The sequence below is a fragment of the Haplochromis burtoni genome, unplaced genomic scaffold, assembly GCF_018398535.1.
Source record: "Haplochromis burtoni strain Fernald_Lab_line unplaced genomic scaffold, NCSU_Asbu1 Contig_5, whole genome shotgun sequence".
In the NCBI taxonomy this organism is placed as follows: Eukaryota; Metazoa; Chordata; class Actinopteri; order Cichliformes; family Cichlidae; genus Haplochromis; species Haplochromis burtoni.
This window is the reverse complement of record NW_024582366.1, coordinates 3582415-3607361: the sequence shown is the minus strand read 5'-3', so window position 1 is coordinate 3607361 and position 24947 is coordinate 3582415. Positions and strand designations below refer to the sequence as shown.

At 36.6% G+C, this 24947-nt stretch overlaps 2 protein-coding genes across 2 annotated transcripts in view; both read left to right on the top strand.

The window, feature by feature from the left end:
• The window catches only part of LOC102303412 (5-hydroxytryptamine receptor 3C), a 41222-nt gene extending 28099 nt beyond the window's left edge, over nucleotides 1-13123 (top strand). The window contains exons 8-12 of the mRNA XM_042222639.1: nucleotides 8778-8947; nucleotides 9070-9233; nucleotides 9990-10200; nucleotides 11901-12110; nucleotides 12203-13123. Coding sequence (XP_042078573.1) covers nucleotides 8778-8947; nucleotides 9070-9233; nucleotides 9990-10200; nucleotides 11901-12110; nucleotides 12203-12477 — 1030 coding nt within the window. The 3' untranslated portion in view covers nucleotides 12478-13123. The remainder of the gene's footprint in view (nucleotides 1-8777; nucleotides 8948-9069; nucleotides 9234-9989; nucleotides 10201-11900; nucleotides 12111-12202) is intronic.
• Nucleotides 13124-16366: 3243 nt separating this feature from the next.
• LOC102304031 (5-hydroxytryptamine receptor 3A) lies at nucleotides 16367-24066 on the top strand. The gene is made up of 9 exons (XM_005920984.2): nucleotides 16367-16421; nucleotides 19041-19204; nucleotides 19370-19414; nucleotides 19534-19643; nucleotides 20204-20373; nucleotides 21566-21726; nucleotides 22320-22530; nucleotides 22700-22987; nucleotides 23225-24066. The coding sequence occupies exons 1-9, from the start codon at nucleotides 16367-16369 to the stop codon at nucleotides 23440-23442; spliced, it is 1422 nt and encodes a 473-aa protein (XP_005921046.2). The 3' UTR covers nucleotides 23443-24066.
• The last annotated feature ends 881 nt before the right edge of the window (nucleotides 24067-24947 follow it).

Here is a 24947-nt window from a genome sequence, read left to right as displayed (position 1 = left end):
TAAAACAATAAGACACGGTATGACCTCTCATGCTCCCAAAGTGCTGTCTAATACACACAAAGTTTGCAGACTATCAAGGATCAAAACCTCGACCAACCCACAACTAATTACAAAACTCTAAGCATATATAAGTAAATATTTCTAAGCATAAATGACAATCAACAATACAAACTCTAACAGAAAAGACAGGAACTTTTCTTTCATTTAGTTGTTATTACTTTGGTGTAATAGGAATGACTTTGGGGGAGGTCTTTTTCAGTGGGAGAAAAATCCAAAACTTGTTAAAATCCAAATTTTCAAAGCTGGCCAGTGGGCCAGACTAGAGTCTGTGCTGGGCTGATTATCTTTCAAATAGCATTTCAAAAAACGCTATGCGTCACCAGGTGTTTCATCAGATTCGAGGTGTTACCTCCTTTGCACAGTATCACCTTAAAGCACTTGTTGCAGGCTGCTGAGTTTGCATCTTTTGCTGTGAAGTACAGCCACACTTTTGACCGCTTGGCCTTGGGCGTTTTTAATCTGTAGCTCTGCTCTAAAAGAACGTACGTACCTGGGCCCGCCTACTATCCTTGGAAAGGTAAAATGATTGGCTAGAATCCAAAGTGTATGACATCTCAAGAAAAAAAAGCACAGAAATAAAGCACCGAAATGTGCGCTGCTTTTCAGTCTGGTTACTACCGTTTATGTCAGAACCGGTGCCATACATCCATCCCTAATCATAATGAAGCAGTTCATTTCAAGTTGTAGATTCAAGCTGTTATTTATATTTTTGGCCACCAGATGTCAGCCAAGAGGACTGTGTTGGAAAATTTTGCATAATGAACCCTTTGTCAACATAAACTTCATTGTGATGTGACAATAAAAGTGATTTGATTTGATTTGATTTGACTTCAGGTCTTCAGAAAAAGTATTGGCCACAAACAAGAATATCAAGAACAGGTGTGTGATTACACCAGGTGGGTGGAAACAGAAGACAGAAACCAGAGGAAGGCCACCCTTTTGCACCAAAACCAAATCATGGTTTAAAACTTTAAAAACAATTATGATGATTAAACATTTATGGTATCTAGCAATAAGTTTTTCACATCACTGCGGAAGAATTGTGGGAGGTTTTGCCTGGAATATTTAATTTTTTCTGTACTGAGCTGTAATTGGAAATAAAAATTCATTAAATTCCAAATTATTTCTAAGAAGTACGAGATTAATGTTGAAATTGTTTTATTGTGAAATTCATATTGCAAACCAAATGCTGCAACATAGTTTGACTCAATATTATTGTACTGTCTCATCAGCACTTTGCATTGCTTGCAAAGCGAATTGCTGTAAGCCAAACGAGCCCACCCTGGTTGGTTTGGCCACAAGTGCCAAAATGAATATAATAAATACATCATTAGACCATTAATTACATTTGTGATTAATAAATTAAAATAGACAAAAATAAATATATAAATAGTTAACTAAAAATCAGGCAATTTCATTTAAAACATTTATGAAATGATTCATTTATTTCCCAATTTAATAAATTAATTAATGACACATTTAATTAGTTATTCAGTTATTTATTTAATTATTTATTTTCAGCTTACATAAACACTGACTGCCACCAGACACAATTCACTTATATCTGTTGGGTTAAGTTTATTTCGCTGTTTTATTTGTTCCTGAGCAAATTAATATTAAGAAGTATGCATGCATTGTTATTGTATATAACTTAAACCAAGTCTGAAAAAATAGTAGACAAAAAAACTTTTTCAATAAATATGTTATATAAAATGATAACTAGCTTGGCTGGTAGGAGGTTTTGAAACCAAACACCACCTGTTTCTCACAGGTTACTCTTATTTGCTTGTGATCAGCCGGTGTGATACTGACGTTGCTGTGGTCAGTCTTCACCATTTTTTGAGTCACACACTGAGGTACATTACATTACCTGTGGTTTATCTGCACTTTGTTTCAAAACACATACAGCCAAAGCAGTCGCTCTGCCTTTAGTTTACCCTGCTCCACATCATTTGCCTGTGGTTTGTCCTCATCGCGCTTTGTTTAATGAGAATATGTATATCTTGGCCATGAAGGCTGGAAATTTGGAGCTGGTTTCCCAGAAAAGCTGCAGACTCTGAAGTCATGAAAAGGAATCTTCTGGTCTTTATGTTATGAAGTGTAACTAATAGGTAATGTACATAATAACTAATAGCAATAGTGCATCTGTTACTTTAATGCAATGTTTTACTGCTAGCTATTATTAATAAAACATCTTGATTATACTTCCTTTTAATTATACGGCGTCCTTCCATCATCAAGCCAACCATGATCGTTATATATATATAAATTTCTGTTTAACCAATTGGTGAAAATTATATTCAATACTTTATTTTCTCACAAGGAGAAATTAGTTTAGCAGCATGGACAAAAAAAGACAACATGCATGGGAACATAATTAGACTCAATATTATTGTTTAACTGTTTCATCAGTTCTGTGCAGTGCTTACATGGTGAACTGTTCTGTGCCAAACCAACCTGCACTGCTGGACTGTCTGTCTCCAGTCTTTGAAGTAAGTGACATATGCCCCATGTCAGCCCTTTCCTCATGCTGTGTGGGATTCTAGGAGTGGTATGTTCACCTCTTTGAAGATGAGCTTGATATATAATTTAATGAGAGTATATACAGGCCGCAACATTTTCCAGAGCTGCTTTCTAAAACTCTTCAAGTGTAGACAAATTACTGAGAGAAAAGCTTCATGATTTTATAAATAAATATTACATATGTTCGCAAACATGGCCAAAGCCTTGAATGTGAGTGTGAATTGTTTTCTGTCTTTATGTGTGAAATGTGTGTTCTTTGAATTTGAATGTTATGTTCAAGTTATCACGTTATGTTCTAAAAAAAACTTTAAAACACACATTGTTATTGTTTTCCTGGAGTTGATCTCAGGTGTGGTGCTTGCATTTCCATGGTCAAGAGAAACCCCTCCACAATAGCCAACTGTGCGATATCCAAGTCTACCTTAAGACTGCATGAAAGTACTGGAAGTATTGGACTTTGAACATTTTTTGAACATCTAAAAAAGGCCAGCAAGCTTCTGGGATAAAAATCTTTGGACAGATGAAACCAAGATCAACCTCTACCAGAATTATGGCAAGAAAAAAGTACGGAGAAGCCGTGGAACAGCTCATGGTGCAAAGCCCATCATCACCACATCATCTGTAAAATACAGCGGAGGCAGTGTGATGGCACTAGAAGATTTCTTCATCTTTCAGTGTTACTGAATAATTTTTAATCAGAGGGAACCATTGTATACAAAATAAAACTATCCCAAATTTCATTCACTTTTTGATTTACATCAGACATAATTTTGCAAATAATATGTCAGTTTTCTAATACATTTAGAAACTAAAGCTATTGCTATCAGCGGTTCACCTAGAATAAATAACAGAAAAGATCCTGTTTTTCATCATCTATTTTGATATATAACGTTGTCTGTGAATGAACAAAAACAACAACAGTTAACCTGATCTAACAATTAAGGTCATGGTTTAACAGTTAGGTTAAATTTCAATGGTGACTTTCCTAATGACCTGTAATAATTGTCTTTAAAAAGATGCCCGCACCACTATCACACCACTCAAGCTGACAACCACTTTTAACACAGCTTTAATGTTTTTAGTGCTGCCCGCAGAAAGTCAAGCCTTCGAAGCTTCTATTCATCTTCATCTCGCTGCTCATGCATGGGAACTAAAGCTTGTATAACATGCTAATACACATTTATTTATGTTTCTTATAATAGTAATTCAAAATTGCAAAATCGATGTCAAAGAGCCAGATTATAACACCTATTAAAGGATAGTGTGACATTTTTGGATTTTGACAGTTAACTGGACTTAAGATAAGATAAAATACCTTTTTAGTCCCACAAGGGGAAATTTCATGTTAAGGCTGCCGACCTATTGCACGCAATGGCGGCGCCATCTTACCTTTTCTTTGCAGCTCAGTACAGCTCAACTATGCTGCACTGCTCTAACCCTGATAAAAAATAAATAAATTCCAACAGTACCTGAATGCTGTTGTCAGAAAATATTTGGGATGGGACTACAGCTACTTGCACTGAAAATAAAACAATGATAAAAGGGTGGATGGGATAATTTAGTGGCTTGTTAATACTCCTATTATGGCACGATATGGCAGCCTCACTTCTGTCAGTCTGCCCCAGGGCAGCTGTGGCTACAACTGTAGCTGCCTCCACCAGTGTATGAATGTGAGAGTGCATGAATAGTGGTATTGTAAAGCGCTTTGGGTGCCTTGAAAAGCGCTATATAAATCCAATCCATTATTATTATTATTATTATTATTAATATTTGAATGTTTTTGTCATCCAAAATGTATTTAGTCATAAAAATAAATTGAAAATAATTAGTGAATATTTTAGATACAGCGAATAGGCAAATATTCCGCAAATAATTTGGAGTGAATCTCTGTGAATCTGCGAATGCTGCACTGCGAATAGGCAGGGGTCGACTGTAGACGTAATTTTAATGATGTAGATTGGTTTTATTTAAAATCCATACTGCAATAAGGTCAAAACTGTGAAGCACTTCAAAATGTGTTTTAAAAACAGCTGTACAAATAAAGTTATTATTACTATTAACAGGAAAACAATGTAAACTATCACACAGAGGATTTTACAAAACTGGTGAATTTTAATTACCGTCTTATAAAAAATGACAACGCTTCACTGGTAGGAGGTTTTGAAACCACCACCTTTCTCAACGGTTATTCTCATTTGCTTGTGAGCAAAGCAGGTGTGGCACTGATGTCACACACTGACTTGAAAACCACATTAACCGTGGTTTATCTACACTTTGTCTCAAAACACATACAGCCAAAGCAGCTGCCCTGCCATGCCTAGTTTTTCCTGCTCCACATCATTTGCCCGTGGTTTCTCCAAATCCGCCAAATCAATCTTTGTTTAGTGACAATATGTATATCTTGGCCATGAAGGCTGACTTTGAGAGGGGCAAGAGTTAGTTTCCCAGGCAAGCTACAGACATACTTTTGCACTGTAGCTGCTCACTAATGCATCTGACAGCAAAATGTTTTGAATGTGACAATTCTTTAAAGAAGATAAATATTCTCTAGTAGTTTGAAGACAAACTTCTCAGAACGGCAAGAATACAATTTCACTTGCAACATCATGGTAAGAAATATTCTTGTCTTTATGTTACTAATAAGTAAAAACTGCCTTTTGTTTGGCCTCTGCGTTCTGTTCGTCTCAATCAGCTTCTTTGCTGGGTTACATACTGTTAGTAGCCGGCTGCTATGTTTTAGAGGTCCCAATTTATGCTAGTGACATGAATGTTTACTTAATTTTGAGTAATATCCTTAGAGCGTTTGAAAACGGGTACATAGATAAGAATTGATATTCAAATATTTTTATCATTTTTGGGTGCATATACAATCATAAAGCATGCTCATCACTCAAAAATAGGAAAAGAAAAGGCTTTAGCAGAAGAGTGTTAACAAGCGCAAAATGACTTTTATGCAGTAAACGCTTGTTTGATGAAAAAACAACATAAAATATGGTTGCTGAATCTTATGGTAGTTCAAATTTCTTGAATAGTCAAGTTTTTTATGAGACTGAAAACATTTATAATGTTGTGATATCCTGAAAACCCCTAAGCATATTTCTGTATTTTCCTGATACTATCAGTAATATGTTTACAAAATGTTACCAGTTAACGAAGGTAATTTTGCAGTTTTCCTGCAACTTAAGAATATCAATGATATAATGTCATGTTACAGTGCAGCACTTAACCCAAGTAATCTAAAACATGAATATATAGTTGTAACAGCTCTTATACATATAAAAAACACTGAGTCAATGACCCAGGTACCCTAACATGAGTAAGCAAAGTAAAAGTAATCTCTGTGTCCCTTGAGCTCTCGCACTCTCTCCTTCCTCTGTTGCCTGGGTTTCATCTATCTCTGTCTCTGTGTGTTTCCCATACTTCCTGTTTTACTAAGTTAGTCTCCTGTCCTGTGTGCGTCATGCTCAGATTTGCTTCTACCTGTCTTGTTATTTGGATCACACTCAGCTGTGTTCCCTCCTGTGGTGTGTTCCCTCGTTTACCCATGCCCTGGTTCAGTTTGAATGGTTTTTGAATTAATTGTGATGATTTTCTTAAAACAATAAAGGCAGTGTTACATTAAAAGTGAAAAACATTAATTTCTGTTTTGTCTTAAATAAAAATATTTATTTCATATCTTGAAATATCTTTTTCTACTGTTGGGGATATGTATCAGATTTTTGAAAAGAAGAGATATAATCATTAAAAAACACTTAAAATGCCACTAAGAATCTTTACAGGCATTCCTCACCACTTGCACACCACTGAAACTGACAACCTGTTTTGATGCAATTTTGATGTTTTTAGTGCTGCCTGCTGAAAGTAAGACCTTCTAAGCTTCTATTAATCTTCATATCTCTGCTTGTGAATGGTAAGTACAGCTGCTAAAATGTATAAAATGAATCAACTTGATTTGTCTTAAAAATGTATACACATCTTTTATGTGATTAATTCCTTGATTTACATTTTTAAATCAATTTTTGAGTGTTGATTTTCTTACAGTTTTCATTCAAGTCAGTTACCCAAAATACTAAAAAATATGCAAATGATTGTATGCATGGTAATGGTTCAGCATTAGAACTTTTTATTTTGTCTGTTAATCCAGGTTCAGGGACGTGACTTGTTTATTTTGTTAGCATAACTCACAATGACAGTTTAGCCAAAACATGTCCAAATCACACATTTAGTCAGAATGTGCGTTCGTGTCCACATTATAAAGATTTTCTATGGCTGGATTAAAAACAAAATATTCAAAATCTTCAGGAATCTGAACACTGAATAAAATTACGTTTAGATTTAGACACGTTTAGACTGATCATGCCTCGTTTGTATTTTTAAAAATGAGGCATGATATTTAGATATTAAGAAAACTTGCAATAAATTGAGTGGGACTTTTACTGTAATGTTAATCAATGTTTACTCTGTACTCTGTTTTCACCTAAATGTAGGGTTGAAAAACATTTTGACGAAAAAATTGAAAATTGCACAAAACATTACCAGTCGTAATTGTTCATCCAAACCGAACCACTGTATACATTGAGGTTCAGGGTTATGGTTCTTCATTTCACACAAATGTTTATGTGGGTTTCTGATGCTTTGCTAGGGCCATTTATTCATTTGGGGCAAAAAAACATATCTGCTCCTAGATAGTGAAGCAAATGTCAATGTATATAAATCATAAGGGCACATTTCTTCTATCCTTTGTAGCTCAGTACAGCTCCACCTTGCTGAATTGCTCTAACCCTGATTCACCTTCAATGCTGGAGGCCCTTAAGCCAGTCTTCAACCTGAACGCCATTCGACCTGTGGTGAACACAACAACCGTCACTAACATTGGCATTTCTATAACTGTGTTTGGCATTTTGGGAGTGGTAAATAACACCTTTATTAACTTAAAATCAATTCAGTAATGGTCGCATGTGCTTTTCTGCATACTGTACAAGATAAAGAGCATAAAATGGTCAAAAGAAACTTCTCATGAGAGGCTTTTTTAAAAATGTTGTCTCCCTCTCATTCCACATATTTTTAATTTGAGTTTTAAATCAAAATGAATAAGTATAATACATCTGAACATCAATAATTAAGACAAATGAATGATTCAGTTCAGTATGTGCTCTACAGACATTAAGGTTCAGTAAAACTATCCAGTTATGGATAAAAATCTTCTTTTTCAGAATGAGAAAGCTCAACTCCTCAAAACATTTCTCTGGCAAGATTTTGTAAGTAGTTTCTTCATAGTAAGTTTTCAAGCAATAATGCTGATTTCTATCCATGAAAATGTTTTTAGGGATCACAGTGTAAGTTTTGTCCCAAAATAGCAGTAGAAGGTCAAATCCACTAGTGACTTTCAGTTTAGTACAGTTTTATTTATATAGCCCCAAATCACAACAATAGTTGCCTCAAGTTTCTTTACATTGTAAGGTAAAGACCGTAAAATAATACAGAGAGAAAGTTAAAAAGAAGAAGGACGGTGTCAGACTCTTGGGTTTCTTTGTTGCAGAAATGGCAAAATGAATTTACCAAATGGGACCCAGAAGAGTGCGGAACTAGTCGGATGTCTGTTCCAAGAACAAATCTCTGGCTACCAGATATAATAATCAATGAATTGTAAGTCCTATCTTCAGCAATTCACAGATTACAATCAGTTTCTTTTTTATGTATTTTTATGATCTTGAGAACTAGCCCTGAAGCATCATTAGCCAATAAAGAGCTAACTCTGCTAAGTAGGAAAGAAAAAATGAAGAAAGTGCATACAAGTGAAACTACAAAGGTACAGTTTATGTGTAGAATTTTGTCAGAAAACAGGGGGCTTGTGACTCCAGTTGGTTTCATTGTACAAAAAAAAAATCATAATGGCATGCACAGGACAATAGAGCGGCTTGGTAACACTGCTATCCGCTATATAAAGGTATACTCCTTATCATCTGCCTCCTATAATATTTAGCAGACAGAAAGAAGCAGATAATTGAACAATAATAAGTCACTTATTATTAGGCTGCACGTTTCTCAAGACTTTGATCTATTATCATACCTGGTTATCACTTCTGGTGAAAATCAATATAGGCTACAGTCCAGTTTAAGCTATTTCTCCATACATTTTCCATTTCTTCCATGTAAATATCTGACTTCAATTAATGTCTTTTATCGTCCTGCAGCATGGATGAAAACACAGCTCCAAAGGTGCCATATGCCTACCTGCTTTCTGATGGTACTGTAAGTGATTCACAGCCTATCAAAGCCATCACCTCCTGCAAGCTTGACATCTACTTGTTTCCATTTGACATTCAGAACTGCACTTTATCATTCAACTCATACACACTCAAGAGTAAGTATAACCACGAGGATGTATCACAAGCAATCCTGGTGAATTGAGTGGATTAGTCTTTAAAGCTGTTTTTTTATTTATATGTATATGGTTTTATCTGACTTTGACTGTTTTCCATGCAGGTAATGCTTTGCAGCTTTACCTGACAGAGACTCCAGAGAGGATGACTGAATACTCTAAATCTAGGATGGCAACTATGGGTGAATGGGAATTAATTGGAATTGCAGCAAAGAAATACACACTAACATCTACAGCATCGGGCTCTTACGATGAAATTCGCTTCTATGTAAGAAACTGCATTGCACTGTAAAAATGTAATGTTATTGTATGATTTACTTTTTCATACTATAAGAAAACAGAAGACAAGTTCTTTCAGGAAGTAGAAGAGTTTTCTCTTCATTACCATTTGACTCTATTGTTTGTATATTTGATAGGAACCTAGGATATATTGCTTCATGTATATAAAGAATTTGGGTGTATAGTTGCAGTTTCCCATATGGAAAAGATATATATAAATCTTATAAAGTTTGTATCTGTCTTGTGTGAAACTTGTATGAAAAGCATACAAGAGTGAAAACAGATATAAGGTCCCTTGAAAAATTATATAATGAAACTTGTATGTTTTGGATACTTACTAAAACAATATATGAAAGTAATGAGAAAGTGGCCACTTTCATGAGTAAATCATATAAGCCTTACATGATTCACTATATGAAGCAAGCCAAATCTGATGCATGTCTTTTATAAGTTTTTTCTATTTATTTTCCATATGGGTTAATTGCAGTTCAATTGTTTAGTTACTAATAAAAAGAAACTTCATTACCTGCTGCCACAAGTATTCTGATCATAACTAGTTCTCTACCACAGTAAACAGATTGAAAGGCTTTGTTTTACACACTTAAGATGGGGAAACCATTTCACAATTAAGTTATATCTGCAAATTTATGGGCCTTGTCATTTAACTATTGTATATGTATGAGGTACTGTATAATCAAAGCACAAAGAGCTATGTGAGATTAGTTAAGTTCTCACTTTGCTGCAGATCTCATTGCGGCGCCAGGCCATGCTGTACGTAGTGAACCTCCTGCTCCCTAGCTGCTTCCTCATCACTGTGGACCTCTTCAGCTTCATCTTACCTCCCAATGATGCTGACCGGTCTTCATTCAAGATGACACTGATCCTGGGCTACACCGTCTTCCTGCTCATGATGAATGACCTGCTGCCTGCCACTGGAAATGCCATACCTCTCATAAGTAAGTTTACATTGTCTTGATTGGTATACACTTATTCCCAATGTGACTCTTTGGCCCAAATACAAAAGGGTATACAAATACAAAAACACTTTGTTTAATTAGTTTTCTGTTTAACGTTTATTCAGCTGTGTGAAAACCTCGGAGGACCCCTCCTGAGGGATTAATAAAGTTTAATTTAATTTAATCTAATCTAATAACTTTAATCTCAGCCAAACCGATTTACTCACGAACAAATAAAACACTGAAAAAGCCAAACAATAACATTTTTAAGTTATCAAAGTGACTTATATATCATGTTTAACCCGAGTAGTGAAAGGGCGCGGGGGTTTGAAGACGATGTGTCGGTCGCTCAGATATTTGAAGTTTACACAGCTACATGCTCACCTGAAAATATGTTAAAGGTTTTTTTGCGACCCAGAAAGAGAAATAAGAGTAATATTAAAACTAAGTAGCTGCCGGCATTGTTGGAAACTGGAATTGGCTGGGCCGTGCTATGAATTCTGCGATATGGTTTTCACTTTTGTTACCTGGGTGGAAAATCAGGAGAAATTCGGGAGAATGGTGGCTCCGGGAGATTTTCGGGAGGGGGACTGAAATTCGGGATTCTCCTGGAAAAATCGGGAGGGTTGGCATGTATGGTTGTGGCAACATCACTAACCGTGTCAAACACCTCAGAGTAAATCATATCACAGAATATGACGAGCGTATGTTGAGACGAACTGAAGAGGAGGACAGGGACAGGTGCTGCTAGGGCGAGACAGACGTCTCTCACGGAGTCCTTTAGTGCTGCAGGCAGGCAACGTGTTCAAATAGCACAACTTCAGTTTTTTATTTCTATATGATGAATTCTGCATTATTAAGTGATAAGAACAAGTAATCTGATGTCCTGTAATCATTATGACGCTATAATTTGAGATACAATAAATAAAACAAGCTTTTGTACAAAGTATCGGATCAGTATCATCGATACCAAGCCTGAATATTACTTGGTATCGGATCGGAAAGGAAATCCGTGGTATCGCACATCACTACTGCTTATCCATGGAAAGATTGAGGTATTCCCAGGCCAGTCACAAGATTAAATCGCTCCAGTGTGTCCTGGGTATCCCGGGGGCTTTCTCCTGGTAGGAGATGCCCAGCTGGAACAGTTTACCCAGGAGGCAACTGCCTCAACTAGCGACCTTTCAATATGGAGGAATAGTGGCTCTATTTTGAGCCCCTACCAATTGACTAACTGAGAGCCCATCCACCCACTCAGAGCTAATTTCTGCCATTTGTATTCACAATCATTTGCTTTTAAAATATTTCACAATAATAGTGGCAACAAGATCAGGCCTAGATTAAAAACCTTGTTGACGTTTCTCAACAACAACATAACATTTTTGACACAACAATTTACCGACATTAGGCATCAATTAAAATGTTAATAATGAGATTAAACAACAAGTACCTCTGGTATCAATTAGTGACAATACTGAAAATGAATTGTCTAATCAAATAGTTGCACACATCCCTACAGTTAAACATTATTAGTTATGCAACACTCTTTACAGTGAACTGAAGGAATCTATCTCTCTCTGTCTTCCTCCATCTCCATGTCCTTTTTTTAGTTTTAAAGGTTTTTGTCTGGATTTAACTTGTATTTGTCTGTAAAATATTGACATTAATTATTTCTCTACTATTATTATTATTGTTATTAGATGTTTTCCTTTCTATGTGCCTGGCTATGATGGTGGCTAGTCTACTGGAAACTATCGTCATTACAAACTTCCTCTGCGGTTCCTCTAACTATTCTCGAGCTCCTCGCTGGATCAGAGTGCTTTTTCTTAAAATCCTGGGTCGACTAGTATGCCTTCTTCCCAAGCCCAGAGATCGAAACGACACAGTGATCCAAAATCCGGTCACAAAAGGTAGGATAGAATGTCGGGATGAGCAAGTTCTTAAAAAATGCCAAAGCTGACATAATTTTCTCTGTTGTTTTCTCTGCAATACAAAATGCCAGTCTCCTCTCCAGTGACAGAGGAATCCAAGACTCTGGAGCAGAAGGGGCCACTGGGTGAGGACAAAACCCTGCAAGAGCTGAGGAGCCTGGGCAGAGTCCTCCAGGCCGTCCGCCTTCAGGTGGAGCAGCATCTGAGCAAAAGCCTGAGCACAGAGGAATGGATCCAGATAGGTTTAATCATAGACCGCCTGCTGTTCATCCTTTACATCATCTTCATAACAGTCAGCTTCATTACCATCATCATTATCTGGGTGGTTTCATACAATGCAGCCTAATTTAACTTTTTAGCTTGTCTGTTCTTTAAACTCTTTGCATTAACTTTTAGTTTTCAAATAATATTTAACATCACGCCCACAATGAGACAGCAAAACTGAACATAACACAGATGGGACAAGAGACTTTCAAAATAAATTAGGAAGTAACAAACATTGAGACCAGGACTAAGACAAATGAACTTGGAGACTTGGGAGGTAGAAAGGTAGACAAACATGGATTCAAAACTGACTTCCAAAAGAAACGCTGAGGACCAGACACAGACGAGACTGGGAAGAGAACTAACATAATTTCATAAAGAGCTAATTATTGGAAACACAGGAAATAACACCAGAAACAAAACACCATAAAAATAACACCATCTCTCAAAATCAAAAGTAACAAAAGGTCCAAAATGAAAAGCTGAAAATACTGGGTCAAAGATCCAGGTCCATGACATATGTCAGTTACAAAGGGTAGAAAGACCGAAGCTGGCATACATTAAGCTGCTAATATATACGGCGTGACTTACAAACAGCTAAATATCGTTTGACAAAAATTAATATTTTATGTGTTAAGTATCAATTACTTGTTGCCTTTACCTTTATTCTATTACTTACTATTAAGAATTTCTGATCTTGTGTAACTAGTATGATCTTTTGTTTTGTATTTGTGTGAAAATATTAAAGGTCTTTCCCACATTTTCTTTGCTGTTTGTTATTTTGTGTTTAATTCAAAAGTTAGTGGTAAATTTCTGTCTTGTTTAATCTTAGAATTAAAAAGACCTTGACTTTAAAAGTATAGCATTACTAGCATGTCATTATATTATTATGACATAATAATAAAAAAGCTGTCACTCTTGGTCAGTTAGTTGTCAGTTTTGCAGTTTACAATTAATTTTAACAAGCAACTGAGATGGAAAAAGTGCAATACTTGCTCAGATTGTTGTTGTTTTCTTTTGTTTGGTTGAGTTATGGAAGTGCATGGAAGCCTGTCTTCTCATCTCTGTTTAAAATACATGAATGGATGGTGTAATTGATTAAACAGCATTTAAAATTCCACTACTGGTGTCCCACTGATTAATATCCTTTGGAATTATAAAGAAATTCAATTTAAATACAAAAAGTAAAAATACAATGCCATTTGGAAAAGTTAACTGCAGTTCACTCAGTACATTATATTTAGCAACATGAAGACAGACAGCTTCTCATTAACAGATCTGCAGAGTATGCGCATCTAGAGAAACCCTCACACCCATCCAACCACACCTGGGGGACAGCGTGTTGAAGGAATTGGGTTGGTCGTTGACCATCTATTAGTCATGAATCTTGTCTTCTGTCTGCTTTATAACCACTGTGTTTGGCTTCAGATGAAATCAACAGATCAGTCATCTACAGAGTTCATCTGGTTAAAAAAAGGATTATAATATACTGAATTTATTGATTTAGCAAGTGTTTACAATATTCAAAATGTTACTTTTCTGTGTTTCATTTCACACTTGCCTGACTAGTAGCTCCAAGTTTAATATATAATTTCATTATGAACCTGATTATCGGGGTAATTTGAGCCTTCCACGAGTTTTACATCATACATCTTTAATGACTTTTAAAAACAACAAGTTAGAATTATTTTGGATTTTCTCTAATCCACACAGGGTTAAGAGTATACACACACAGTCGAATATAAATAGCCACCCCCACTAATTTTTTGGTATATATCTTTTTGTGTGGTTTTGTGCAGCCATCAACAAGCCTTCCCATATGGAAAAGATATATATACATCTTATAAAGTTTGTATCTGTCTTGTGTGAAACTTGTATGAAAAGCATACAAGAGTGAAAACAGATATAAGATCCCTTGAAAAATTATATAAATGAAACTTGTATGTTTTGGATACTAAAACAATATATGAAAGTGGCCACTTTCATGAGTAAATCATATAAGTCTTATATGATTCACTATATGAAGTAGGCCACATCTGATGCAAGTCTTTTATAAGTTTTTACTATTTCTTTTCCATATGGGTTGGGCATAATTCAAGATAATTGATTACTCTTTTTGGCAGATTTGATAGTGGTTAGTTTCCTGACTTGGATGGTGAAGCTTAATGTTAGTCTGCTTTATGCATTCCAAAACTAGTGTTGATGTGTGTTTGCTTTCATTATCCTTTGGGAACATTGAAATGTGTTGCAAACATCTAGCTGTTGATTTGTAGTAAAGTTAAATAATTTGAAGGTGGTCTTCCGTTTGAATATTCCGTCCATTTGTGTTATCTACAAGTACTACTGGTAGCATAACAGCACCAGAGTATTTTGCTACCACTATCATGGTTGACGGTTTAGTGTTCTTTGGTTTCAAAGTCTCACCTTTACTCCAAACACACCGCTTGTTATTGAGGCCAAATAGTTCAATCTTTGTCTTGTCTGACCATAAAAATGTTCTCTAGAAAGCGTTTGGTTTGTCCACGTGGACAGATGCAAACTTCATTCAAGCTTGAAGGTGTGAGTTTTGAAGTAGGGGTGTCTTTCTTGATTGGCACCTTGGGTCCTTGTTCTTGTCTTTGTTTATGACAAAATGTACAGTTTAAGAATCATACATTTTATTTTAAGCTATGTATCAGGGTCAGAGCCTGTCATAGGTTTTCAAAAAAGCATAAATCCAAAAATAATTGTGTGGAGCATTAGCACAGTACACACCGAAGGGTATCGGAAAAGACTGCTGCTCCCACAGGTGGAGGTGCTGAAAAACAAAATGGGTGAACGGTTACTGTAGGTGTGAAAAACAAGTTCTGTGCTACCCTGTATGTGTTTGTGACACGTTGCATAGACCACAGTTTTCTATTTACTGCTATTTTTGTTGGTGATTTTTGGTTTGTGTGTTTGTTTTTTAATCTATTCACGAGGCCTCAGTGACCTCAAACAGACTGAAATAATCTGCCATTGTGACTGTTTGCATAATAAAACATGTTAAAGGTTTGGGACTGTAAAGTTATTCGCCAGTATTGGTCTCTAATCCATGATCATTTACAAAATGTTTTTTCATTTGTTTTTCCTTCAACTTTTGAGACCATATTTTTGTGCAATGCACCAGCGGATAAACTGAATTCCAACGACAGAAGACTCCTGTATATCCTTCTGGCCGCAAGTAAAAAGCCTCTTACGAGAAGATGGCTTAAGCCTGAACCACCAACGATAGAAGACTGGATACATTCTGTACAAGAGATTTATACGATGGAAAAAGTGTCATTTTCTCTTAAACTTCAGAGGGATACCTTCTATGGAATATGGTCTGAATGGACAGACTATGAGGTGTGATTTTGTATATGATGTTACAACCCTGAGTACTACGTAAACCTACCTGCCCTGCTGCCTCCTAACCCTAGTTTTTTTTTCTCTTCTTCTTTTCTTTTCTCTTCTTTTTCTGTCTTCTTTATTTTTCAATTACAAGTTAAAATGTGACAGCACAGAAAGTGTAAAAAGGCAAACTACTGTTATGTTCAACAGCTGTCCCAATAAAAGAGATAATAACACAAAAAAAACGTGTTAAAGGGTCCTGAAAGTTTGACAGGTATGCACAACAGAGTTCTAGCACATATATTGTTTTGTTTATTATTTTTGTTGTTCTTTTTTAGTGAAATATGTTATTTGTGAGACTCTATTTATAAAATGTGTATAAAACATTGATTTAAACAATAGAGTCTTTATTAGTCTTAAGATTGGTCCTTTTTTTTTTCGGGGTAAGGCAGGTAGTGGCTGTGGTTAAGGAGGCACTAAATCTCCAGAGGTTCATCATTACAATATTTCTTTAAGAGACAAAAACAAGTATGTGTGTGTGTGTTATCAGGAGGAGCTTTTCACTGCACATTATTAAAAGGTGGTGGTGGAGAAAGTTTAGTCTATCAAAAGCTTTCAGCATGAGCCCGTCTCAGCAGAGAATCAACTTCATCACAGGATTACTCTTAATGTCAGGTAATGATAACACCTCTATTTCCTACTTAAGTGTTCATACTTTATTTTCTAAACCTAAGCAGGTTTTCATCTGCAACAAATGTTTTTAATAATAATGATAAGCATGACTGTTATTATTTTAATTATTACTAATGTAAAGGTTTTATCTGTCAGGTTCAGGTTAAAATCAGTCTTACTGTGCAAATATATTTGTTTCTTTTCCCTTTTGTACATTTAGTTTATGTCACTGTGGTATGCTAGAATCACACTTTCTAAATATAAGTACTGCAAAGACGTTTGTTTTTTTTTTTACTGCTATAAATATTTTTTGTTATTTCATCTTCTAGTTGGCAACTGTTGTTATTGTTTAATGGCTTTTAATGAATAACATTTGATTTGACATTTGATGAATAACATTTGATTACAGCAGATCTCTTTCTAAAAGTGCTATAAATAAGTTCAATCATCCCCCCCCCCCCTCCTTTATCTTATGTGCAATACCACTGATTTCCTTTCTGATCTGATAATACAGTAAAATTCAGGCAGCAATACTGATCCAATACCAATACTTTGAACAAAAACTTGATATGTTTGGATTAAAAATGAGAGTATTTCAAACTATACCTTTATAATTAATACAGGACATTAGACTCTTGTTCTTATTGTTTAAATATGAAGAATTATCACATTATTAGTACATACATTTTAAAATATTCAGTTAAGAATCAAAACAAATCTGGCTGATTGAAAATGATAGGACTAAGTAACATTTTGTACATACACATTATTATGTCTTATGTATGAAATACGCCTATAAAAATCCATCATAAAGTCTACAATCAGAAGTGCTTAGTGTAACTCATAAACACACACCTGAAAGCAGATAAGCTGTAAACTGGAGAGGAAAAGTCATCTCACTAATTTAGAAGACGCTTATTTAGTTTAAGAAAAAAGTTTGTTGCGCTTTAAAAACCAAAAATTAAAAACTCCTCGGTGAAGCTAGGGCACTTATTGTTCATTGCTGAAAAAAGAGAATAGAATCATAAGGTTTCTTTTCAACACTGTAACCAAGCTGACAAACAGTCAGAGCTGCTGAATCAAGTTTTTCTTTAATCGAAACAACTAATGACTAAATGAATATTTTCACAAAATACATTTAAACCATCAGAGAATAAATTAGTCATCGCCATCTCACAGCTAATATTATGTACAGCTACTTGCACTACTACTGATATTTGTTTAGTACAATTCTCTCCAATGACCTTCCTGAATCATATCTACTGTACTTTTCACACTATAAGCACACTTAAAATCCTTTAATTTTCTCAAAAAACGACAGTGCGCCGGTGTGCTTTATGTATGAATTCTGGTTGTGCTTACTGACCTGGAACCGATTTTATGTGGTACACAGCGTTCAAAAAACTGTCAAAAAATGTTTTAGTACGACTTTTGTAAGCTACGAAGCCGCACTGCTGATGGATTGTTGGAGCATTATGGCTACCGTAGTCAGGAGCCTCGCGGAGTAATCTGGGTCCAACAATCCATCCGCCTCGGGTCCCAAAGTCAAATCAACACTGCAGCATCAATGAGAGGTAAAAACTGTCTAAATTCTTTCATCTTTAATAAAATGATCAGCGTTGCTGCTTTACCAGATGTAACAATTACGTTTAACATCCAGGCATCCATGAAAACAGGATTTATTAAATTTAACAGAGATAGAAGTTAGCCGTAAGTTAGCTCGCTAGTTTCCACCTAAATATGATATAGCATGTTCTGACTGAGAGATTTCTGAAACAATTCAAACATACAGCTCTGTTATCACTTCCAACATAAATGAAGACAGAAAACTAAACAGCAGTGACGTTTGTAGGGTTACTGAAGTTGGGCTAGCTCATAGGTGTCAAACTCTGGCCCGCAGGCCAAATTTGGCCCGCAACCTAATTACATTTGGCCCGCGAAGCCATACCAAATTACTATTAGAGTTGGCCTACTGGTATTATACAGCTAATATATATATATTGTTTAGTATTAAGCTTTGCTTGTTCCATATTCAGTTTTTCAGCAAAACGTTTTTGAGTCCATAAGAAAAGATTCATTCTTATATCTGGAGGAATAAATATATTTCAATAAATATTAACGTTAGCCTGCGACTTTGTTCCAGTTTTGAATTTTGGCCCGCTGTGTATTTGAGTTTGACACCCCTGGGCTAGCTGGTATATGATGATGTGCTCCGTGATCGCTAGCAGCACAGCTATATTAGCATAGCATAGCATAAACAGTGAAGCTGGAGGATGAATGCTAATGCTTGTTTTGCTTAACAAGCGCCTTATAATTCGGTGCGCCTTATGTATAAAAAAACAGACCCGTTCATCGACAGTGCGCCTTATAATCCGTGTGCCTTATGGTCAGACAAATACAGTAATTAATAGATTTCAATTTATTGTGCTTGCTCCAAGGGGGTCATTATTTTAGGGGTTTTATCTTACAATATAAAGTGCCTTGAGGTGACCCTCTTGGTCACGCCATCTAAACTGACACTATAGGTAAAAATCCATAAAGGCAAAAACTCAAAAGCAAAGTTTATTCTTTGTTCTTTTTGTGTTTTGTTGTTTTTATGAAATACATTTTCTCTGTGGTCAGTGTCTGTATGTTACAGTATACTGTCTTGTAAAAATGGCCACAGTGGCCCAACACACGAGTCCTTGCAGGCTGTCTTTGACCTCCAACCCTTCAGGCCAGCCGTGAACCTCAGCAATCCCACCATAGCCAACATCTCCTTCACTTTGTATGCTGTCCTCGGTGTGGTGAGTTTCCTTATTACCACTTTAAGAAATGCACCAAGACTTCTTAAGGAATTTCTCTAAAACCCGATATTATTATCATCATACCTATTCTTATTTAATGCTGTTTTAACTCGAATTGAGTGGTACCAGTCAACAACAGGTTTACTCATATTCACTGTATTTCAGAATGAGAAAACTCAGATACTCACTACTTTCTTGTGGCTGAGACTGGTAAGTACTCAATAAATGTCAAACTTATAGTAAGTATAACCATGGACACTGTAAAAAGCTGCTCACATATTTAAATGTTACACTGGAGGTTTAAAATCAATGCATTACTTCTGTGGCAGTACTGGCACAATGAGTTCCTGGTCTGGGACCCCAAGGAGTGTGATGGTGTCACGAAGATTTCTCTACCTGTGAAGGAGCTCTGGTCTCCGGACATCATTGTTTATGAGTTGTAAGCACTTCAAATAAAACGTTTTTTTAAATAATAACATTTATACATTTAATCAGTTCAGCAAAATGAACCTGTAAGCACAAAACCACACATGCATAGTTGCCATAAGTACAGAGTGATAAGCATGAAATGCTGATACAGATCTGAAAAAGATATTTTTGTGAACAGGCTTGGAATCAGCCAAAGATCCTGAAGTCCAGTTACAAAATACAAACCATGTCGATATTCTAAGATGTCATCTGCAGCTACATTATCGACCTTTTCATGCAGACATTTTAGCTTGTCACAGTGGAGGAACCACAGGTGTAATAAGGATGGATACAGACCTCTTATGGTCCTAGTATTGTGTGTACTTGATTACTGTAATTACTTACAGGGGCACTTATAAAACTATGGAGTTATAAATAATGACTGTACTTGTATTTAGTTCTATTTTTACTTTACACTGTCTCATACATATGTATCCACAGTGGGACTGATACAAATACGATCTCTCTTTTCTGTCATTGTTTTTGTTCAATATTATACTATTTCCTAATTTCCCCACCTCCCCCTGCCAGTGTGGATGACGACGTCTCCCAGGCATGTCCTTACGTCTACGTTAACCACACGGGTCACATCCGCTGGGACAGGATGCTGCGGCTCGTCTCATCCTGCAATCTGGAGATCTTCAGTTTTCCTTTTGATGTGCAGAACTGCACATTTACATTTGGCTCTTACATGCACACCAGTAAGAATGGGCTGCTTTCAGCTTTAATTCAGAGGGTTTAACAAAACAATTGCATCAGCCGTTTTAGGAATTACAGCCAATTTTACACATAGTTCACATCTTCAGTGGCTAAATAATATTAATGGAACAAAGTAACATAATTTTAAACATAATAATTGTTTTTAATACTGGGATACAAATTCTCTGACTGCCTGAAGTGCAGAAGCCATCTAACCAAATACTGTTTCCTCCCTTTCCTCCCTGCTAGGGTTTTACTGAAGCCACCTTCAGTTGCTGTTTGTTTTTGGGTCTTTTTGGGTTGTAATAAATAAATAAAAAACATGTTTGTTTGGGTTGAGATTAGGTAACTGCTATGAGACTGACTCCAATTAATTTGAAGGACTATGTTTGAAAATGTCTGTATTTCCTAAAGGGTTAATTGAATACCTTTATTAAACCGCTTAAATGAAAGCCAAACATCTTCATTTCAATCACACAACTATCATACATTGTGTGCAAATTACAAAATTACTTTTGTATGTATACCTAACTACGGAGCCCCCCAGGGGACATGGGAGAAAAAAAAATTGGGGAGGAAAAAAAAAAAATTAGGGAGGAAAAAAAAAATTAAGACGGACTTTTGCGAGATCTCGCAAAAGTATTGCGAGCGCTCGCAAAACTCCAACAATGGCGGCAGCTACTTAGTTGTAATATTACTCTTTCTGGGTCACAAAATACACTTTTAAGATATTTTGAGGCGTGAATGTAGTTGTGTAAACGTCAGATACCTGCTCGGTTTACAAGACATCACATATTTGCAAAAGAGCTCCGAGGTTTTTGGAGATCTGACACCCACTAGCTCGAAGCTAACGGGAGGTCGAGACCTACTACAGCCGGGAGGAACACCGCTTTCCCGGCACATCGTGCCTCGACCTCCCGGTCGGCTTCGAGCTGGCGGCCTCCGAAGAATGCGGCTAAAACTTTTGCGAGATCTCGCAATACTTTTGCGAGCGCTCGCAATACTTATTGCGAGATCTCGCAATACTTTTGCGAGGGCTCGCAATACTTTTGCGAGATCTCGCAAAAGTCCGTCTTATTTTTTTTTTTCCTCCCTAATTTTTTTTTTTTTCCTCCCTAATTTTTTTTTCTCCCATGTCCCCTGGGGGGCTCCGTACCTAACAGTGTATTGTGTTGCTGTGGTTGTCTTACATAGTACGGGATGTGAGGGTCAGTCCAGCTCTGCCTTTTAAGGAGATGTCTCTAAACTCAAAACGATACCTGGAAGCAAGTGGAGAGTGGGAGCTGGTGGACATACTGGGAGAGACCTCCATACTTAAATTTGGAATCGACGAATGGGACATCATCACCTTCTGGGTCAGAGAACCACACTTTCACTGAATTTCCTACTTTTAAATAAAATAAATATAACAGACTGAAACTAATTTGGGCATCAGAGACTCCACAGCACAGCAACAATGGGACTGATGCTTACTTATTAATGCTATTTACCACTAGTGTCTGTACGGCAAATATACAATGTAAGCCAGCAGGTATAGTTTAGCTCAACACAGAGTGTGACATGTAGCTGAGTCTCTTATTATTAAGGTCAGAAGTTGTTTTTAAAACCATCCAAAAGGCTTTACTGCTTGACCACAGATTATCTGCAAGCCACTGCATCACTGTAGACCTTTAAAGTGATTTTTAGCTAACTGTTTCCTTTCTTACTTCTCCTATACAAACTTTTTGAACTGCAACAGGCAGATGGTTTTGTACATTCTCGTCCCCAAACAGGAGTCGGTGAACAGATTTTAGAATTTAGCATTTACTAATTCAGTATCTATCAGTTTATAGAAACCAAAAAAGAACCAACAGAAAGTGAATGCAAAATTAAAAACTCACTTTTCTGAATACAGAAGTCACACCCTGTGAAGATGCATCTAAACTGCATGTGCTTTCTTGTTCGCTAGGTGGTCGTAAAGCGGCGCCCAGTGCTCTACGTGGTCAACCTTCTGATCCCAAGCTCTTTCCTCATGCTCATTGACATCCTGTCCTTCTACCTGCCTCCCCATAGCGTCGACCGTGCCTCCTTCAAAATGACCCTCATCCTGGGCTACACAGTCTTCCTGCTCATCATGAACGACCTGCTGCCAAGTACAGCAAATGGCACTCCCATCATAGGTGCATACTGTTATAAACCACCTTATAGATAAGTAGAAGAAAATGGTTGGAAGGCTTATAGGCCCCAAATTTAGCTGCCTGTTAAAAGTGCTGATAAACAACTCGGCCAACATCTTAAAAGTTAAATGTATGACTACTTTAATGTTTGTCCTTTGATTCTTCAATCTAGGTATCTATTTCTCAGTGTGTCTTGCCCTCATGGTTATCAGTCTACTGGAAACAGTCATCATTACAAATGTCCTCCACCATAACTCCTTGAAATATCGGGAGGTTCCAAAGTGGGTTAGGATTGTTGTGCTCAAACATATAGCAAACCTCATCTGCTACCGCTGGCCAGAAGATATCCAGCCGCCTTCTACACCACAGAAGGATAAACCTGGAAACTCCAATGGCAGTTCTGGTCCTTGGATCATTCAACCAGCCAGCCGGGCACCTGACCAGCACCCAGTTAGTAACGGTAGCCAACCTACATAATACTCTGTCATTACTGCCATTGGCCAATTGGTGCTGAAAAATCTTGTGACCTTAAAAGTATTTGAGAAAACATACTGGCAGGCATCACTTGGTTCACTCAGATACAAAAAGGTTACATGGGCAAATGTTCTATTCTGCATTAAATTAAAAGATATCTGTGGTGTTAAATATATTATGGAGTGCTCTTTATTTGACTTTTTAATCTCCACTTTTCTGCCAGGTACATCTGCTCTGCCTGAACTGCAACAGATCTGTCAGTACCTTGCTGAACTTCGTGCCCACCTCGTCTCTCTGCAGAAGGAAAGCCAGCTGTTGGACCAGTGGTGCCATGTAGGATATGTCCTTGACTTCCTGCTCTTTCGTATCTATCTACTGATCATCAGCTGCTATGCTATGGTTATTGTCACAATGTGGTGCATTTGGATCACTCAAACCTAAATGAATATTGATATGATCCAGGATGGGTGTCATGTATAAACAATTAGAAAACGTGAATGTATGACAAGGACTGTATTTTTTTTCTCTAACATAAAGTATAATTTGAAACAGGCCAACTGATAAATACAGTGCAGTGGTTTTAGGACAGGGGCTGGTCATCATCACCATCATCTGCCACAGTGATAAATGAGTTAATCTTCCCTCAGAGCAACAAGGTCCTTTCTCTCACAGTCCAAACACATGCATGTTAGGTTAACGGGTGATTGTAAACTGGCTGTGCATTTGGGGATAGATCATATTGCTTAAAGTGGATGAATGTATGATTCGATGTGGTTTGAGCTTTGCATGATCAGTAAGATTTTCAAAGTGCTAATATATATATAGCATGCCTTTAGATTTATTGCTTGCTTTTTACTATTAATCCTGTACAGCAGTAGCTTCTTTTATTAACCCTACCAGTTACAATTTTTTTTTAAATTAACCCAAGATCTGACGACAGAAAACAGTAACATAATAACTGAAGTGAACTATAACAATGCAGTTTTCTTGTCTCTATGTGTGAAATCAGCTGAAGAAGAGTCGTGTGGTAATAAATTCTCAGACGCATTACATTTTTAATCCATTTTAAACACACACACATATTTATTATTATTTTTATTTTGTCAAAGAAAGAAATTTTAATGAAAATAAAATCTTAATTAGTAATTCTGAAAATAAAGACAGTGATGCTTACCATTATTTTTAAATCAAAGACACAAGTCACAGAGGAAAATCTACTTTAGAAAAAGTATGAACAATAAAGTAGGAAATAAAAATTTGTTATTGTATACCTGATATTAACAATAAGCCAGCGATAAAGTTGATCCTGGGCTGAGATGGACTGACCCACAAAGCTTTTGATGGACTATTTATTCGCCATCACCACCTTTTAATAACATGCAGGATTTAAAAAAACGCCAAGGGACTGCGAGACATTTATACAGCCGTATTTCGCACATGACTATGAAAGGCGGAAGAGGAAGTAGTTCCTTTGAATGTAAACGATCCGAATGATATAGTTTCTTTCCACTGTTCCTGTTAATGATAAACTACATATTTACCCTAAATTACTAAAATATTGATATTTTATATGAGAATCAATTCTAGAACATAAATGACTGGTATCGGAGGAATCGATATTTCAGGATCGATCCGCACATCACCATTCACAACAATGGCTGAGTGTAATTGGAGTCATGTGCGGACTTATTTTACCTCCACAAACAGCTGAGACGTGGAGCAAAAAAGTGCTCCAAGAGTGAGGTGTTGTGGCCATACTAGGGAGACATTCAAAAGGGTTGTTGAGGTGGGGGATGCATTTTACAGTGTTTATTTGTCGGATAAAATACGTTAAATGTCACCGTTATTATTGGCCGGCCCGGAAACAGCGGGGGTGTCCAAATTCAGAGGCTGCTTCCACCTGAGGACCCGGCCTTCGCGGTCTAAAGAAATCCGGGTAGTACGTC